We start from the raw sequence: 20,471 nt of genomic DNA, 5'->3' as shown, positions 1-20,471 counted from the left end.
CCCCCCAGCCCTCTTTTATTCTATTTATTTATTGTTGTGTTACTGGGGATTGAACCCAGGGGCATTCTATCGCCAAGCTACACTTCCAGTCCTATTTTTTATTATTTACTTTGAAATAGGGTCTCATTAAGTTGTGGAGGGCCTAAGTAGCTGAGGCTGGCTAAGAACCTGCAATCCTCCTGTCTCAGCCTCCCAAGTATTGGAATTACAAGTGTGTGCCACCATGCCTGGCTATTTCATTCATTCATTCATTCATTCATTCATTCATTGTGGGGGGGTACAGATTGAACGCAGGTGCATTCTACCTCCGAGCTACACCCCCAGCCCTATTTTTTCTTTTCTTTTTTTTTTTTTTTTTTTTTGCGGTACGAGGGATGAAATCCAGGGGCATTCAACCTTCGAGCTACACTCCCAGCCCTATTTTTTATTCTTTAATTTGAAATAGGGTCTCACTGAGTTGCAAAGGGCCTCACTAAGTAGTAGCTGAGGCTGTCCGCGAAGCGCCATCCTCCGGTCTCACCCTCCCGAATGCTGGGATTACAAGCGTGCGCCACCATGCCCAGCTATTTTATTTTTTGTAGTATTGGGAATCAAATCTTAACTACACCCTCAGCCCCCCCCCCCTTTTTTTCGGTACCGGGCATGGATGGAACTCGGGCATTCTAACTTCGAGCTACACCCCAGCCCTATTTTTTATTCTTTATTTTGAAACAGGGTCTCATTGAGTTGCAAAGGGATTCACCAAATTGTAGCTGAGGCTGTCCACGAACCGCGATTTTCCTGTCTCAACCTACCAAATACTGGGATTACAAGCGAGGACCACACCGGCTCTCCGCACTACCGCTATTAAACAAGCCGGGAATCGCAGTCCCGCGTTAAGATCTAGTCCAGGGCTCCCAGCATGCATTTGGACTCTAGCTAGATCGGTGGGAAAAGGGCAGTCGCTGAGCATGCTGGGAAGCGAGCCAGCCCCTTTCTCCTAGCCTGCCGCCTGGAAGAACGAACCCATTTGAGAAACTACAACTCCCGTCGGGCTGTGCGCGAGCAGGCGGGCGGGTCTTTCTGCCGGAAGTCCGCTCCAGCGCTGGGCGCCCTAACTATCCAGAGCCCGAGCCGCCCAGTCGCCGGGACCGGGGCCGCAGTGGTCCGGACAGGGGTCGCCATGGTAACGGGGGCGCGCCAAGCCGGGAACTGGATGAGGGAGGGTCCTTGTGCGAATAGCCAAGGCCTGGAGGGGCTCCGACAAGTACCCTTCCTGCCGTGGATGGTCTGGACCAGGCGCGGGCTCTCGGGATTGTGGCCGATCAGGGCTGAGAAGCAGGGAACTGGGCCTGGATCTTTAGCTTGGGTGTGTGCTGGGATCTTCAGGAAAGGGGATAGTGGAGGAGTACCGAGGGGAAACGGTTGTGCGGGTGGGAGACATTGAGGGTTGTCGCGGGCTTTTGAAACATAATTGGCAACTCAGCAAGGTACGATCTCGAGGTAGGGAGAAGGTATTGGCCGTGGGGAGAAGGCGTTGAAGAACTGGGGGCCCTGGGACAGTGGAGGGAGGTCCCTCTTATGGAGAGGTTTTCAGAGGCAAGGAGCGGGCATTGCGGTGGGAGAGTAGTTGTTGGAACTGGAGCTGGATACTGCTGAGGAGAGAGGATCTCGAGGGGAGAAGTCTTGGCACTGGTGACTGGAAGAAGGCACCCGTAGGGAATGGGCAGCCGGTGAGAGCGTGCTGCAAAAGGAGAGAAGGCAGCCGGGCATGGTGGCGCACGCTTGTAATCCCAGCATCTGGGACGCTGAGACAGGAGAATCTCGGTTCGAAGACAGCCTCAGCCACTTAGTGAGGCCCTTTGCAACTCAGTGAGACCCTGTTTCAAAATAAAGAATAAAAATTAGGGCTGCCGGTGTATCTTGGAAGTAGAATGCCCCTGGGTTCCATTCCAGTACAATAAATAATAATGATGATGATGATGATGATGATGATGATGATGATGATGATGGTAGAATCGAGGCAAAATGCCTCTGGGTTCGATCCCCAGTACCAAAAAAAAAGGAAAGAAAAAAAGTGGATTCCTGGCAGTGGAGAGATTGTGATTGGGAGGAGAAGCAAGCATCGGTGTTGAAGGATTTTGGGGGAAAAGGCAGAGAGCTCTCAACCCTCGAGCTCTTCCCTTCCCCACTCTGCCCCTGTCTGTGGCTGCCTACTATGGCCACTCTGCTCCCTTCCTTTCCCTGACTGAACCCCAGCCCTGCTAGGAAGTGGTTTTCCCTGACTCAGCAGAGGGAGTTCTTAAAAAGAGAATGCAATATCCCGTTCCTGTCTAGCTTGGTGAGTTGGGGGAGGGAACAGAGAGTGTGGTTTAGGAAAGGGAATGAGCTCTCCCTGGGCATGGTGGTGCACGCTCAGTACTTGGGAAGCAAAAACAGGATAAGACAGGAAGGTCACAGGTTTGTGGCCAGCCTCAGCTACTTAGTGAGGCTCTCTGCAACTTACCGAGACCCTGTTTCAAAATAAAGAATAAAAGCCGAGCGTGGTGGCTCATGCTTGTAATTCCCGCGCTTGGGAGGTGGAGACAGGAGGATCACGCTGGTTCAGAGCCAGCCTTTCTGGCTTAAGAGACTCTGTTTCCAAATTATATATATAATTAGGTCTGGGAGTGTAGCCCGGAGGTAGAAGAGTTTCCAGGAACCCCAGTGCCACCAAAACAAATAAAATAAAGAATAAAAAAAGGACTGGAAATATAGCTCGGAGGTAGAATGTCCCTGGGTTCAATTCCCAGTACTTTTTTTTTTTTTTTTTTTTTTGGTGGTACTGGGGGTGGAGCCCAGAGGCTTTCTACCTCCGGGCTATACTCCCAGACCTTTTTATATTTTATTTGGAAACAGGGTCTCACTAAGTTGCTGAGAGCCTCACTAAGTAGCTGAGGCTGGCTTCAAAACGGCGCCATCCTCCTGTCTCAGCCTCCCAAGAGTGGGGATTACAAGCGTGCGCCACCACGCCCGGCTCAATTTCTAGTACTTAAAAACAAAGAAAGAAAGAATGAATGAGCTCTCATTAAAGGGCAAAGGCACACACAAGTTGGAATGAGGGGTTTCAGAACAAAGCCGTTGAACTTGCTTCCCTACTTTCTACCTCTGAGGCATCCTTATCCTGAACCTCATTTTTCTCATCTGTGAAATAGTCATGCCTGTCCCAGACAGAACTGGCCCAAAGCCAGGCTTCCTAAATGGATGAGTTTGGGCCATGGTTTTCTCAAAGTCAAATGACAACAAATTAGAATGGTATTAAGAGCTAGTATGTATATGACACTTAGTATATGCTAAACATTGTCCTATATCCCTTATGTTTTGTGTATGATGGGGTATACTCAGTATTGAACCCAGTGTGTTCTACCTCTGAGGTACACATCCCCAACCTTTTTTTTTTTTTGCTTTGAAACAGGGTCTCACGAGGTAGCTGAGGCTGGCCACGATTGTGATGCTCCTGTCTCCCAAGTACTGGGATTACAAGTGTGCGCCACCACACCTGGCTCATGTTTTTAAACTACACACTAGAATTATGAAGACTGTGGAATTATGTACATCATATACAGAACTGGAGCCGGGCGTGGTGGCGCACGCTTGTAATCCCAGCATTCGGGATGCTGAGGCCGGAGGATCGCGGTTGACGGACAGCCTCAGCTACTTAGTGAGGCCCTCTGCAACTCAGTGAGACCCTGTTTCAAAATAAAGAATAAAAAATAGGGCAGGGGGGTAGCTCAGAGGTCAAATGTCCCTGGGTTCCATCCCCAGGCCCGCAAAAAAAAAAAAAAAAAAAAAAAAAAAAAAAAAAAAAATATATATATATATATATATATATATATATATATACACACACACACACACACACACACACACACACACACACACACAACCGGATGCCGAGGCCCAGAGAGGTTAAGCGATCCGCCCATAAGAATGCCAGGATTTATTCTGGCTCTAGAGTCTGTTCCTTTAGCTGCTTGATTGAACACCTCTCAGCCATAATGAGAATTAATTTCATTGAGAACTCAGTAATAAGCACTATGCTGAATACTTCATTTGGTTTTCTCAGTAGCCCAAGATTTTTTTTTTTTTTTTTTTTTTTTTGCAGGTCTGGGGATGGAACCCAGGGGCATTCTACCTCCGAGCTACACCCCTGCCCTATTTCTTATTCTTTATTTTGAAACTGGGTCTCACTAAGTTGCGGAGGGCCTCACTAAGTAGCTGAGGCTGTCCGCAAACCGCGATCCTCAGGACTCAGCCTCCCAATTTTTTAACAATAACAAACTTCCTAGCTGCCACTGATAGTAATCATAGATAACACAGAGCTCATAATCTGAGCTGTTCTGGGTATTTCTCATATATTGTTTAGCATTCACAGTAAACTGATGCACTAAGCAGTTGGGTCACTTTAAGAAGTAACAGAAGCCGGACGCTCACTCGTAATCCCCGAGCTTGGGAGGCTGAGACAGGAGGATCGCACTGGTTCGAAGCCAGCCTCAGCTACTTAGTGAGGCTCTCAGCAACTTAGTGAGACCCTGTTTTCAAATAAAATATAAAATGGGTCTGGGAGTATAGCCTGGAAGTAGAAAGCCTCTGGGTTCCACCCCCAGTACCACCAAAAAAAAAAAAAAAAAGAAGAAGTAACAGAAATGGCTGGGTGTGGTAGCATGTGCCTAACATCCCAGTACTTGACAGGCTGAGACCAGAGGATCCCAGGTTTGAGACCAGTCTCATCAAATTAGTGAGGCCCTTAGCAACTTAGTGAGACCCTGTTTCTTTTTTTACATTTTTCTTTCTTTTCTTTTCTTTCTTTTTTTTTTTTTTAATTTTTGTGATACTGGGGTTCCTGGAAGCCCTTCTGCCTCCGGGATACACTCCCACGGGCTACACTCTCAGACCTAGTTTTTTTTTAACTTTTTTTTTTTATGTGGAAACAGGGTCTCTCAAGCCAGCAAGGCTGGCTCCGAACCAGCGCGACCCTCCTGTCTCTGCCTCCCAAGTGCGGGGATTATAAGTGTGCGCCACCACGCCCAGCTTGTGTGTGTGTGTGTATGTGTGTGTGTGTGTGTGTGTGTATGGTAATGGTGGTAGAACCCAGGGAATCTTCTACCTCTGGGCTCTACTCCCAGACCTATTTTATACTTTATTTGGAAACCATCTCACTAAGTTGCTGAGAGCTTCACTAAGTAGCTGAGGCTGACTTCGAACCAGTGCGATCCTCCTGTCTCAGCCTCCCAAGCACTGGGATTACAAGTGTGCGCCACCACACCTGGCTATTTTCTTTCTTTCTTCTATTTTTTTTTTTTTTTTTTTTTTTTGGTGGTACTGGGGTTCCTGGAAGCCCTTCTACCTCCGAGCTACACTCCCAGACCCATTTTTGCATTTTTTAAATTTGGAAACAGGGTCTCCTAAGCCAGCGTGTAGCTGGCTTCAAACCTGCGCGATCCTCTTGTCTCTGCCTCCCAAGCGCGGGGATTACAAGCGTGCGCCACCACGCCCGGCCTATTTTTTTTTTTTTTTTATGGTACTGGGGATGGAACCCTTCTACCTCTGGGCTATACTCCCTAATTTATACTTTTTTATTTGGAAACAGGGTTTCTTAAGCCAGCAAGGCTGGCTTTGAACCTGCGCAATCCTCCTGTCTCCGACTCTCAAGCACAGGAATTACAAGCGTGCACCACCATGCCCAGCCTTCTTTTTTTTTTTTTTTTAAATGTGATACTGGATTTAAGCTCGGGCATTCTACCTTTGTGCTATACCCCACCACTAATATTTATTTATTTATTTATTTATTTACAGTACTGGAGATTGAAAACAGGGATGTTCTACCTCTGAGCTACACCTTCTGGCCCTGTTTTTTGTTGTTGTTGTTGTTGCTGTTGTTGTTTTTTTGAAACAGGATCTGACTAAGTTACAGAGGGCCTCACCAAGTAGCTGAGGCTAGTTATGAACCTGTGATCCTCCTGTTTCAGCCTCCCAGGTACTCGGATTACAAGTGTGTGCCACCGCGCCAGCTCTGACTACTAATTTTTATTTTATTTATTTATTCATTTTGGTTCTGGGGATGGAACCCAGGGGCATTTTACCTCCAAACTACAGCCCCAGCCCTATTTTTTATTCCTTTTTATGTTTGAAACAGGGTCTCACTGAGTTGCGAAGGGCATTAGCAAGTAGTAGCTGAGGCTGTCCGTGAACCATGATCCTCCTGTCTTTGCCTCTAGAATGCTGGGATTACAAGTGTGCACCACCATGCCTGGCACTAATTTTTTTTTTTTTTTGAAACAGGGTTTCACTGGGTTGACAAGAGTCTCATCACTTGCTGAAGCTATCCTCAAACCTGTGATCCTTCTGTCTCATTCTCCCAAGTACTGGGATTACAAACTTGTGCCATCAGGCCCAGCTATGACCTTGTTTCAAAATAAAAATAAGAGCCAGGCATAGTGGCACACACTTGTAATCTCAGTAGTTGGGAGTCTAAGACAGGAGGATCATACCCAGTACCAATACCCGCCCTCAGCAACTTGGGTCACCTGCAAGTTAGTGAAACCCTGTTTCAAAATAAAAGAATAAAATAGGGCTGGAAGTATAGCTCAGAAGTAGAATGCCCATGGTCTCCATCCCCATTATCACCAAAAAGTTAAAAAAATAGTACGGCGTGGTGGCGCACACTTGTAATCCCAGTGCTTGGGAGGCTGAGACAGGAGGATCACTTAGGTTCAAAGCCAGCCTCAGCTACTTAGTGAGGCTCTCAGCAACTTAGTGAGACCCTGTTTCCAATTAAGTATAAAATGGGTCTGGGAGTATAGCCCAGAGGTAGAAAAGTCCCTGGGTTCCACCCCCAGTACCACACACACAAAAAAAGTTAAAAAATAAAAAAATAAAGAGCCAAGCTTGGTGGTGCACACCCATACCTGAGAGGCTGAAACAGGAGATTGCGGGTTCAAAAACAGCTTCAGCAACATAGCAAAACCCTGTTTTCAAATAAATAGAGAGCTGTAAGCCAGGAATGGTGGCGCACACTTGTAGTCCCAGCATCTGGGAGGCTGAGTCAGGAGGATCTCGACTCGTAAACAGCCTCAGCTACTAAGTGAGGCCCTTTGCAACTCAGTGAGACCCTGTTTCAAAATAAAGGAAAAAAAAAATAGGGCTGGGGGTGTAGCTTGGAAATAGAATGTCCCTGGATTCCATCTCCAGTACCGCAAAAAAAAAAAAAAAAAAAAAAAGTATGCCAGTACTCACAGCAGCATGATAGCCAGAAAGTAGGAACAGCCCAAATGTCAATGACCTGGTGAAAAGGTGAAGCACTGTTCAGCCATACAAAGAAATAAGGTGCCAGAGGTGGTGGCACAGTCCTGTAATTGCAGTACTTGGGAAACTGAGACAGAAGGATCACAGGGCCAGCCCCAGCAACTTAGTGGGGCCCTCTACAACGTAGCAAAACCCTGTTTCCAAATTTATTTAGGGATGGGGATATATCAGATTCTATACCCAGTCTCTCTCTCTCTCTGTCTCTCTCTCTGTCTCTGTCTCTGTCTCTCTCTCTCTGTCTCTCTCTCTCTCTCTCTCTCTCTCTCTCTCTCTCTCTCTCACACACACACACACACACACACACACACTCTTTCCATCCAGGCGTGGTGGCGTATGCTTGACCACAATCCTCTGGTCCCAGCCTCCCGAATACATGTGCCACCATGCCCGACACCCTATTTTATTTTATTTTATTTATTTTATTTTTGCGGGTCTGGGGATGGAACCCAGGGGCATTTGACCTCCGAGCTACAGCCCCTGCCCTATTTTTTTATTTTATTTTATTTTTTTTTGGTGGTACTGGGGTTCCTGGAAGCCCTCCTTCCTCCGGGCTACACTCCCAGACCTATTTTATATTTTTGAAACAGGGTCTCTTACGCCAGCATGGCTGGCTTCGAACCTGCGCGATCCTCCTGTCTCCGCCTCCCAAGCGCAGGGATTACAAGCGTGCGCCACCACGCCCGGCTTATTTTTTATTTTGAACAAGGTCTCACTGAGTTGCAGAGGGCCTCACTAAGTAGCTGAGGCTGTCCACAAATCGCGATCCTCCAGGTCTCAGCCTCCCGAATGCTGGGATTACAAGCGTGTGCCACCACGCCTGGCTTTATTTTTTATTTTGAAACAGGGTCGCACTAAGTTGGGGAGGGCCTAACTGCTGAGGCTGACCTTGAACCTGCAAATCTTTCTGTCTCCGCCTCCCAAGTATTGGGATTACAGGCTTGCACCACCATGCCCAGCAGCAAGACCCTGCTTTGTTTATATTTTTCTTATTTATTTATCTATTTATTTTTGTGGTGCTAAGGATGGAATTCTGGGGCGTTCTACCTCTGAGCTGCACCCCCCAGCCATATATTTTGTTCTTTATTTGGAAGCAGGATCTCACTGAGTTACAGAGGGCCTCATTAAGTGGCTGAGGCTGGCTGCAAACCTTCAATCCTCCTTTCTCAGCCTCCCAAGTACTAGGATTACAAGTGTGTGCCACCATGCCCGGCTTAAGATCTGTTTTAAAATTTTACTTTGTGTGTGTGTGTGTGTGTGTGTGTGTGTGTGTGTGTGTGTGTGTGTGTTACTGGGGGTGGAGCCCAGGGGCTTTTACTACCTCCGGGGTATACTCCAAGACGTATTTTTTTATAGTTTATTTGGAAACAGGGTCTCACTAAGTTGCTGAGAGCCTCAGTAAGTAGCTGAGGCTGGCTTTGAACCTGTGAGATCCTCTTGTCTCAGCCTTCCAAGCACTGGTATTACAAGCATGTGCCACCATGCCTGGCTTTAAAGTGAAATTTTAAAAAAGAAGGAGCTAGGCCATGCCTGTATTCCCAGGCTCGAGGTATGCCTCAATAATTTAGTGAGGCCCTCCGCAACTTTGTGAGACCCTGTTTCAAAATAAAGAATAAAAATTAGGGCTGGGAGTGTAGCTCGAAGGTAGACTGCCCCTGGGTTCCATCCCCAGTACAATAAATAAATAAATAAATAAATAAATAAATAAATAAATAAATAAATAAATAAATAAGCCAGGCATAGTGACACAGGCTTTTAATCCCAGCATTTGGGAGGCTGAGACCGGAGGATCATAGTTCGAGGACAGCCTCAGCTACTTAGTGGGGCCCTTTGGAACTCAGTGAGACCCTGTTTCAAAATAAAGAATAAAAAATAGGGCCGGGGGTATAGCTCAGTGGTAGAATGCCCCTGGGTTCCATCCCCAGTACCGTGCAAAAAAATAAAATAAAAAATAGGGCCGGAGGTGTACCTCGGAGGTAGAATGCCCCTGGGTTCAATTCCCAGTTCTGAAGAAAACAAAAAAATTAGCTGAAAAGCTAAAAAAGTAGTAAGCCAAAAAAGAAGTGAAGAGAAGCAGAAGTCAGATGAAAGTAGAAAAGTAGAGACGCAAACATACCAGCCTCTGAACTGCATTATAAACGTATTTAACCTTCCAAACACCCTGGAGAGATGGGTCTTCGTGGGAAATGTGTTTCACCTGTGAGGGAGCCGGCCTCGAGAGCAAAGGAGAAGCGGTGGGACCCGGGCCCCTGCGCGGAGCTGCCTCCTGAAGGGCCGAGGGGCCCGGGGACCCGCGTGGTCCCTGCCCGGGAGCCCAGAGCCCTGCACCGCAGGCGGCTGGGCCTGCGCCTGTGCGGGCGGGCTGCGTGCACCCTCCGCCACCCTCACCTCCTCCTCCTCCTCCTGCTGTCCGCAGATCCGCTTCATCCTCATCCAGAACCGGGCGGGCAAGACGCGCCTGGCCAAGTGGTACATGCAGTTTGACGACGACGAGAAGCAGAAGTTGATCGAGGAGGTGCACGCCGTGGTCACTGTCCGCGATGCCAAACACACCAACTTTGTGGAGGTGACGCGTGCCCCGCAAGTCTCCCGCAGCCCGCCTCCTCCCCCAGCCAGCCCCTCCTCATGGCCTCTTACCTTCCCTCCTCCTGCGGCCATTTGCCCAGCTTGCTTTCTTCTTCCTTTTTCAGTACTCTTCGTTGTGAAAAGTTAGAAATGTAAAGCTTCCCACTACCCAGATTTTATCCCTATTTATTTATTTATTTATTTATTTATATTGTGGTCCTGGGGATGGAACCAGGGGCTTTTATTTATTTATTTATTTATTTATTTATTTATTTATTTGTGGTACTGGGGGTGGAACCCAGGGGCTTTTCTACCTCTGGTCTACACTCCCAGACCTGTTTTATACTTTATTTGGAAACAGGGTCTCACCTAATTGCTGAGAGCCTCACTAAGTAGCTGAGGCTGGCTTCAAACCTGTGCGAGCCTCCTGTCTCAGCCTCCCAAGCGCTGGGATTACAAGCGTGCACCTCCACGCCTGACATTTTATTTTTGAAACAAGGTCTCAACTAAGGTGCTGAGAGCCTCACAAAGTAGCTGAGGCTGACTTCGAACCTGTACAATCCTGTCTCAGCCTCCTATGTACTGGGATTACAAGCGTGTGACACTACGCCCAGCTATCACCATTTATATTTTGCCTTTTTGTTCTACCTTATTTATTTATTTAAGGTGGTTCTAGAGATTAAACTTAGAGGTATTCTTAGAGCTACACTCCCAGCCTATTTTAATTATTTTTTTATTTTTTGCGTGACTGAGGATGGAACCCAGGGGCATTCTATATCCAAGCTACACCCACTGCCCTATTTTTTTTTTTTTTTTTGCGGGTTTGGAGATGGAACCCAGGGGCATTCGACCTCCGAGCTACACCCCTAGCCCTATTTTTATTCTTTATTTTGAAACCAGGTCTCACTGAGTTGCAAAGGGCCTCACTAAGTAGCTGAGGCTGGCTGCAAACTGTGATCCTCCGGTCTCAGCCTCCCGAATGTTGGGATTACAAGCCTGCGCCACCACGCCTGGCTAGTATTCTTTATTTTATTGTTTTTTATTTTTTATTTATTTATTTTTGGTGGTACTGGGGTTCCTGGAAGCCCTTCTACCTCCTCCTACACTCCCACGGGCTACACTCCCAGACCTAGTTTTGTACTTTTTTATGTGGAAACAGGGTCTCTTAAGCCAGCGCGGCTGGCTTTGAACCTGCGCAATCCTCCTGTCTCTACCTCCCAAGCGCGGGGATTACAAGTATGCGCCACCACGCCCGGCTAGTATTCTTTATTTTGAAACAGAGTCTCACTAAGTTTCAGAGGGCCTCACTAAGTAGCTGAGGATGCTCTCGAACCACGATCCTCCAGCCTTAGCCTCCCAAATGCTGGGATTACAAGCGTATGCCACCACGCCCAGCCCTTAATTATTTTTATTTTGAAATAGGGTCTCACTAGTTTGAAGAGCATCGCACTACTTTCTAAGGGTGTTCTTGAACCTGCAGTCCTCTTGTCTCAGCCTTGCAAGTACTGGAATTACAGATGTGTACCATCACGCTGGTTTGTTGGGTTTATTTTGGAGGTACTAGGGATTGAACCCAGGGGCATTCTACGTCTGAGCTACACCCCAGTGTCTCATTTTTTATTCTTTTTTTTTGCGGTACTGGGAATGGAACCCAGGTGCATTCTACCTCTGAGTTAGTTACACTCTCAGCCCTATTTTTTAGTCTTTTATCTTTTTGAAACAGGGTCACACTGAGTTGCAAAGGCCTCACTGAGTAGCTGAGGCTGTCCGCGAACCGCGATCCTCCTGTCTCAGCCTCCCAAATGCTGGGATTACAAGCGTGCGCCACCACGCCCAGCTTCATTTTTTATTCTTTATTTGGAAACAGGGTCTTACTGAGTTGCAGAGAGCCTCACAAGTTTCTGAGGCTGGCCTTGAACCTGTGATCCTCCTGTTTCAACCTCCCAGGTACTGGGATTACAAGCGTGCACCACCACACCTGGCTTCCTGAATACTTCAGAATGCATTTTAGAAAATAAGGACATTTCTCAAGCTGACATGGTGGCGCACACTTGTAATCCCAGCATTTGGGAAGCTGAGGATTGCGGTTTGCGGACAGCCTCAGCTACTTAGTGAAGCCCTTCGCAATTCAGTGAGAAGCTATTTCAAAAATAATAAAGACTAAAAAGTAGGGCTGGGGCTGTAGCTCAGAAGTAGAATGCCCCTGTGTTTCATCCTCAGTACCACACACACACACAAAAAAAAAGGCCTTTTTCAATTACGGTTCACAGTATTGAGAAAATCACAATACTGTTCTCAGATCTAATCAAACTAGTAATATTTCTTTAACAGAACATCCGTAGGTTTAATCCCCAGTACCAAAAACAAAAAAGAAAGAAAGAAACAAAGAAAGAAAGAAATTGAGACCAGGCGAAGGTCTGGGTTACAGCTCTTACTTGCCACGCAAGAGGCCCTCGGCCAGGTATGGTGGCACATGCCTGCCATCCAGGGAGGCTGAGAAAGGAGGATCTCAGGTTCAGAGCCAGTCCCACCAATTTAGCACGGTTCTCAGCAACCTAGTGAGACCCTGTTTCCAAATAAGAAATAAAATAGGGCAGTGAGTATAGCTTAGTTATAGAATTCCCCTTGGTTTAGCCCCCAGTGCGAACCAAATAATAAAAAGGAGGCAGCAGAGCTAGAACGTAAATGAATGTCCCTGGGTTTATCCTCCACAACCCCCCTCCCAAAAAAAAAGGAATCACTACCTTTGTATCTGGTGGCGAATTAAATAGCAGAAAGAATAACAAGCAGCTAAAGCAGGCGTGGTGGCGCACGCTTGTAATCCCAGCATTCGGGAGGCTGAGACCGGAGGATCGCGGTTCGCGGACAGCCTCAGCTACTCAGTGAGGCCCTCTGCAACTCAGTGAGATCCCGTTTCAAAGTAAAGAATAAAAAATAGGGTTGGGGGTATAGCTCAGAGGTAGAATGCCCCTGGGTTCCATCCCCAGTACTGCAATAAATAAAATAAATAAATAAATAAATAAATAAATAAATAACAAGCAGCTGAGGTGAGCAGGAGGCCCCAGCCATGCACACTGGGAGTGCAGTGCCACTTTAATTGTTTTTTGGAAGGCATCGCTCAGAAGGTGACATCTGAGCCAAAACCTGAAGGAGTTAAAGGAGTGGCAGAGACGCTCTCTCAGATAGGAACTTTCCAGGCCAGAAGAGCAGCAAGTACCAAGACCGTAAGGCAGGAACCCGTGAGGGCATTCCAGGAATGCCAAGACAACCTGTGTGTCAGATGGAGGGAGGGCAGGAGGGGCAGATGAGGGTAGCAGAGTAACAGGTGCAGAGCTTCGCATTAATGCAAGATTGAGTGAGGTGGGAGCCCCGGGAGGAGCACTTTTTTTTTTTTTTTTTTTTTTTTTTTTGGTGGTGGTACTGGGGATGGAACCCAGAGGCTTTCTACCTCCAAGTTATACTCACACAGACATATTTTATATTTTATTTCAAAACAGAGTCTCATTAAATTGCTGAGAACCTCACTAAATAGCTGAGGCTGGCTTTGAACCTGTGCGATCCTCCTGTCTCAGCTTCCCAAGCGCGGGGATTACAGGCGTGCGCCACCACGCCCGGCTTCCAGCTTAAGTTTTTGTTTTGTAAAAGGGTCTTATTAGGATGATGATAATCTCACTAAATTGCCAAAGCTGCCCACGAACCTGCAATCCTCCTGTCTCATCCGCCCAAGTACTGGGATTAAAAACCTTCCCCATCACTCCAGTTTGGAAGAATAAAATTTAAAGCCCATGTAGATACCCACAATTGCCACCAGGTGGAGCCACATCCCCCCCCAAAGAGCTGGAATTTTTCAGACTGGCCAGACATGCTTTGTACCTTAAAATGCCCACTTGTCTCCTCACCCCCCCCACCCCCGCCTCTCTCCTCCTTCTCTCTCTCTCTCTCTTTCTCTCTCTCTCTCTCTCTCTCTCTCTCTCTCTCTTTCTGTGGTGGTGGTGGTGTGTGTGTGTGTGTGTGTGTGTGTGTGTGATACTGGGGATTGAACCCAGAGCATTCTACCTCCAAGCTACCTTTTTTATTCTTTTTCTTTATATTTATTTATTTATTTATATATCTTTATTATATTTATTATATCTTTGTATTTATTTATATTATATAATTATATCTTTATATTTGTTTATTATATATTTATTTATTTATTTATCTTTGCTGTACTGGGGATGGAATTCAGGAGCATTCTACATCTGAGCTATACCCCCAGCCCTTTTTTTTTATTCTTTATTTTGAAACCAGGTCTCCCTGAGTTACAAAAGGCCTCACTAAGTAGCTCAGGCTGTCCTTGAACCACGATCCTACTGTCTCAGCCTTCCAAATGCTGGGATTACAAGTGTGTGCCACCACGCCCAGCTATTTTCATTTTATTATTTTATTGATTGATTGATTGATGCTACTGGGGGTGGAACCCAGGGGCTTCCTACCTCCTGGCCATACTCCCAGACCTATTTTATATTTTATTTGGAAACAGGGTCTAAGTTGCTGAGAGCCTCACTGAGTAGCTGAGGCTGGCCTTGAACTTGTACCATCCTCCTGTCTCAGCCTCCCAAGTGTGCACCACCACGCCCAGCTATTTTTATTTTTTATTTTATTTATTTATTTATTTGCAGTACTGAGGCTGGAGCCCAGGGGCATTCTACCTCTAATCTATACCCCCAGCTTAATTTTTATTCTTTATTTGGAAACAGAGTCTAAGTTGCAGAGGGCCTCACTAAGTAGCTGAGGCTGCCACAAACCTGTGATCCTCCTCCCAAGTACTAGGATTACAAACATGTGCCACCTATCCAGCTGCTTCTCCATCCTTCCTCTCTTCTTTCTTTCTTTCTCCCTTTCTTTCTTTCTTTCTCTCCTCCTTTTACTCCTTTTTCTTCTCTTTCTCTCTCTCTCTCTCTCTTACTCTCTCTGTTTCTCTCTTCTGACACAGGGAATTGAACTCAGGGGCATTCTACCTTTGAGCTACACATCCATTTTTTTTTTCTTTTTTTTTTTTTTTGTGATACTGTGGGTGGAACCCAGGGGATTTTCTACCTCCAGGCTATACTTCCAGACCTATTTTATATTTTATTTGGAAACAGGGTCTCACTAAGTTGCTTAGAGCCTCACTAAGTAGCTGAGGCTGGCTTCAAACCTGTGCAATCCTTTGTCTCAGCCTCCCAAGCGCAGGGATTACAAGTGTGTGCCACCACACCGGCTCAATCCTTTTTATTTTTTGTTTTGAAATAGGATCTTTGTAGGTTGCTGCAGGTCTCGCTAAGTTGCTGAGGCTGGTCTGGAATCTATGATCTTCCTGTCTTAGCCCCTCTAGTACTGATATTACAAGTATACGCTACCATTCCAACTTTATTTTATTTATTTATTTATTTATTCATTCATCCTGTGTGTGTGTGTGTGTGTGTCTATGGCACTGGGGATTGAACCCAGGGCCATACTACCTCCAAGCTACATACCCAGCCCTATTTTATTTTTATTTTGAAACAGGGTCTCGCTAGATTAATTAAAGTCTCACTCTTTTCTGAGGCTATCTTCAAACATGCCATCCTCCTATCTCAGCTTTCCAAGAACTGGATTACAAGAGTATGCCACCATGCCCAGCTTATTTTTCATCTTAAAGTAGAGTATCGCTAAGTTGGAAAAGACCCTTCTAAAATGCCAAGGCTGGCCTTGAACACGCAATCCTTCTTTCTATCTTAGTCTCCTAAATACTTAGGGTTTTTTTTTTTTTTTTTTTTTTTGCGGGTCTGGGGATGGAACCCAGGGGCATTTGACCTCTGAGCTACACCCCTGCCTTATTTTGTATTCTTTATTTTGAAACCGGGTCTCACTGAGTTGCAGAGGGCCTCATTAAGTAGCCGAGGCTGTCCACGAACCATGATCCTCCGGTCTCAGCCTCCCAAATGCTGAGTTTGCAAGTGTGTGCCACCACACCTGTCTAATACTGAGTTTTTTGTTTGTTTGTTTGTTTGTTTGTTTGTTTGTTTTGTGTGTGTGATACTGGTGATTCCAACCAGGATCCTCCTGTCTCATCCTCCCAAATGCTAGGATTACAGGAATGCACCACCATGCTCAGCTCTGATGAATTTTATTTTTTTATTTGGAAACAGGGTTTCACTAGGGTGCTGAAAGCCTCACTAAATTGCTGAGGCTGTCTTCAAACCTGTGATCCTCTTGGGGTACTGGGACTACAGACATGTGCTACCACACCTGGCAGATTATTTTTATTTATGCGTGTGTGTGTGTGTGTGTGTGTGTGTGTATTTCTGGGGATTGAACCCAGGACCATTCTACCTCTGAGCTACACCTCCAGCCCTATTTTATCTTTTATTTTGAAATAGAGTCTCACTAAACTGCAAGGGCCTTGCAAAATTGCTGGGGCTGGCTATGAACCTGTGATCCTCCTGTCTCAGCCTCCCAAGTACTGGGACTACAAGCATGAGCCACCACACCTTGTTAAGCTCTTACTTTTTATTTTGAGATAGGGTCTCATTAAGTTGCCAAGTTTGGTCTTGAACTTGTGATCCTCCTGCCTCAGCCTACCAAGTTGCTGGTATTACAGGTTTATGCCACCACACCTAAATCTATCTTTCTTTCTTTATTTCTTTTTTTCTTTCTTTCTTTCTTTCCTTTTTGGTACTGTGGATTGAACCCAGGGGCATTCTACCTCCAAGCTACACCCCCAGCCCTATTTTATTCTTCCTTCCTTCCTTCCTTCCTTCCTTTCTTTCTTTCTTTCTTTCTTTCTTTCTTTCTTTCTTTCTTTCTTTCTTTTTTATTTTTTGTGGGTCTGAAGATGGAACCCAGGGGCATTCAACCTCCAAGCTACACCCACTGCCCTGTTTTTTATTCTTTAATTTGAAACAGGGTCTCACTAAGTTGCAGAGGGCCTCACTAAATAGCTGAGGCTGTTTGCGAACCGGGATCTACCAGTCTCAGTCTCCCGAATGCTGGGATTACAAGCGTGCGCCACCACACCCGGCTTATTCTTTATTTCGAAACAGGGTCTCCCTAGGTTGCAGATGGCCTGACTAAGCAGCTGAGGCTCACCACAAATCTGCAATCCTCCCATCTCAGCCTCTCAATTACTGGGATTACAAGTGTGTGTCACCATGCCTGGCTACATATTTCAAAATCTAGACAGAGTTGGGCATGGTGGTGCACACTTGTAATCCCAGCATCTGGGAAGCTGAGATAGAAGGATTGTGGTTCTAGGACAGCCTCAGCTACTACTTAGTGAGGCCCTTTGCAACTCAGTGAGACCCTGTTTCAAAATAAAGACTAAGCTGGGTATGGTGGCGCACTTTTGTAATCCCAGTGTTTGGGAGGCTGAGACAGGAGGATCGCACAAGTTTGAAGCCAGCCTCAGCTATTGAGTGAGGTTCTCAGCAACTCAGTGAGAGTTAGTCGGGAGTATACTCTGGGAGTATAAAAGTCCCTGGGTTCCACCCCCAGTCCCACAAAAAAAGAAAGGAAGGAAGGAAGGAGTAATGGCAGGGGTTGTAGCTCGGGGGTTGAATGCTCCTGGGTTCCATCCCCAGACCTGAAAAAAAAATCTATATGTGTTGTTTTGCACACCTGTCATCCCAGCATGTAGTAAGCTGAGACAGAAGGATCACAGGTTCAAGGATGGCCTCAGCAACTTAACAAGACCCTGTTTGAAAGTATAATAATAATAATAGGGCCAGGCGTAGTGGCACACACTTGTAATTCCAGCATGTGGGAGGCTGAGACAGGAGGATCGCAGTTCACAGCCTCAGCTACTTAGTGAGGCCCTTTGCAACTCAGTGAAACCCTGTTTCAAAATAACTAGGGCTGGGGGTGGAGCTTGGAGGTAGAATACTACTGGGTTCTATAGTACTGCAAAAAAAATAAATAAAAAAAGGCTAGAGGGTGTAACTCAGGTTGAATGTTGAATGTTTAATTCCCAGCACAAAAGAGAGGTGACAGAAATTTGCAGAGGGCCTGATGAGGTTGTCTGGATACTGTCAGACACTCCAGGCTCCCTCTCAGCCCCTGGCCTTTGCATAGACTGTCTCCTTGCCTCCCTGACTCGAAGCTCAGAAGGATTGGCTCCCCTGTGGGGATGTCCGTCCTACCACCTGCAGCTGAGCCTCCCTCCCTGGGAGGGCAGAGCTGGCCTGTCTCTGTCACCTGTGTGCCCCAGCACAGGACCCAGCCTCAGGGACCACACACAGGGTGACCAACTGAATGTTTTGGCCCCACTGTGCCCAACAACACCAGGCCTGGGTCCAAGGCCTGCTCGGTTCTGACAGCCTCTCTGTCCGCAGTTCCGGAACTTTAAGATCATCTACCGACGCTACGCCGGCCTGTACTTCTGCATCTGCGTGGACGTAAATGACAACAACCTGGCCTATCTGGAGGCCATCCACAACTTCGTGGAGGTGCGTGGGGAGCGGCAGCCCCAGGGGAGCCCTCCAGCCCCCCCCACCTCCTCAGCCCCGTATGGGCGGGCCCCTGTCTTTCTCTTCCACCTCTGGCTTCTGTCTCTGTCACTCTTTGCATCTTGCCAGACACATCTCTGTCCCCTTCCTTCCCAGCCTTCCTTGCCATCAGCTTGGCCTTTGTCTTTTGTTTAGTTTAGTGTTTTTTTTTTTGTTTTTTTGGTTTTTTTTTTGCAGTACTAGGGATGGAACCCAGGGGCATTCTGCCTCTGAGCTACACCCCCAGCCCCATTTTTTATTCTTTATTTTTCTTTATTTTTGAAACAGGGTCTCACTAAGTTGCAGAGGGCCTCACTAAGTAGCTGAAGCTGTTCGTGAACCATGATCCTTGTGTCTCAGCCTCCCAAATGCTGGGATTCCTATTTATTTATTTGTTTGTTTGTTTATTTATTTATTTATTTATTTATTTTGTGGTACTGAGGATAGAACCCAGGGGCTTTTCTACCTCCGGGCTATACTCCCAGACCTATTTTTATACTTTATTTTGAAACAGGGTCTCACTAAGTTGCTGAGAGCCTCACTAAGTAGCTGGGGCTGGCTTCGAACCTGTGTGATCCTCCTGTTTTAGCCTCCCAAGCACGGGGATTACAAGCCTGCACTAGCATACCGGGCTCCTATTTTATTTATTTATTTATTTATTTATTTATTTGGTGGTACTGGAGTTCCTGGAAACCCTTCTGCCTCCAGGCTACACTACCAGACCTATTTTATACTTTTTTTTAAATTTGGAAACAGGGTCTCTTAAGCCAGCACTGCTGGCTTCGAACCTGTGCGATCCTCCTGTCTCCGCCTCCCAAGCACAGGGATTACAAGCGTGCGCCACCACGGCCGGCTTTATTTTTATTTTGAAATGATCTCACTAGGTTACAGATGTCCTCACCAAGTTACTGAGACTGGCCTTTAACCTGTGTTTCCCCTTTCTCAGGTATTGGGATTGCAGGGATATGCCACCATGCCTGGCTCTGTTTTTATTTATTTTTATTTTGGGAGGGGGTCTAGAGACTGAACCCAGGGGTTACCTCAGAGCTACATCCCCAGCCCTCTTTAATTTTTTATTTTGAAACAGGGACTCATTAAGTTGCTGGGGGTCTCTTTATGTTGCTGAGACTGGTCTCAAACCAGCAATCCTCCAGTCTCAGCCTCTCAAGCACTGGCATTACAGGTGCGCCACGGTGCCTGGCTGACCCTTCGTCTGGTTACTGTCCCTCACTGTCTTCCTCTGGCATTCTCGGTGTTTGTCTCTTCCATAATCTTCCTTCCTCTTTCCCTCCTTGCCTGACCACCTGTCTTCCTCTCCCAGGTCTTAAATGAGTATTTCCACAATGTCTGTGAGCTGGACCTGGTGTTCAACTTCTACAAGGTAGGCTCCTGCCAACAGGGGAGGAGGCAGCCAGGTCTGTGTGGCCCGGAGCCCCGACCCCGGCTTCCGCACATCTGACTCCGGGCCCGTGGGCCCTCTGAGCCCCACTCCCGTGGTCCCCTCCAGCCGCCAGGGCCTTTCTCTCACAGGCGCCCTTCACTCAGGTTTACACGGTCGTGGATGAGATGTTCCTGGCCGGCGAAATTCGCGAGACCAGCCAGACCAAGGTGCTGAAGCAGCTGCTGATGCTGCAGTCTCTGGAGTGAGGCGGCCAGCCCATCCCGCAGCCCTCGGACTCACCTGCTCGCCCCCTGCCAGGCCGCGGCCCCCCGGCACCCCCTCCCTCAGTTGCCCTGGAGGAAGGGACCCAGCTGGGCCTGGGCCACCAGGGAGGAGACTGCACCCTACTGCCTCTGGGCCCAGCATGGGCAGAGGCCACCTCGCGTGTCCCGAGTAACCGTGTCATTGTCGTGTGATGCTGTAAGCGTGTGTGTGTGGAGCACCCAATAAACCTGTGGTCCTGCCTGGCCTTGCTGTCTTTGAGGTGTTGCCTGTCTTCCTGGGAACCAAAGACCCTCTGGGATGCCATGTCTTCAGTCCATCAGTGAATCAACAAAAAACCCCTTGTGCTAAGCAAGACTGGTGAACCAAAGCACATTCAGACCTTATCCTACTCACAAAGGGCTCCTCAAGTTTACACTCCAAGCACTTTGTTTGTT

At 47.1% G+C, this 20,471-nt stretch overlaps 1 protein-coding gene across 1 annotated transcript; it reads left to right on the top strand.

Annotated features, from left to right (window-relative positions):
- Positions 1 to 1,162: 1,162 nt before the first annotated feature.
- AP2S1 (adaptor related protein complex 2 subunit sigma 1) lies at positions 1,163 to 20,053 on the top strand (the record flags this gene model as incomplete). Its single annotated transcript, XM_080703632.1, has 5 exons — positions 1,163 to 1,246; positions 9,737 to 9,886; positions 18,219 to 18,332; positions 19,693 to 19,752; positions 19,917 to 20,053. 5 exons carry the CDS (start codon positions 1,163 to 1,165, stop codon positions 20,016 to 20,018), a joined length of 510 nt encoding a protein of 169 aa, XP_080559758.1. The 3' UTR covers positions 20,019 to 20,053.
- Positions 20,054 to 20,471: the final 418 nt, after the last annotated feature.

The sequence above is a fragment of the Muscardinus avellanarius genome (genome assembly GCF_963383645.1).
Source record: "Muscardinus avellanarius genome assembly, chromosome: 10".
Taxonomy (NCBI): Eukaryota; Metazoa; Chordata; class Mammalia; order Rodentia; family Gliridae; genus Muscardinus; species Muscardinus avellanarius.
Note: the sequence above shows the minus strand (reverse complement) of the source record. Positions and strands in the feature narration are given on the sequence as shown.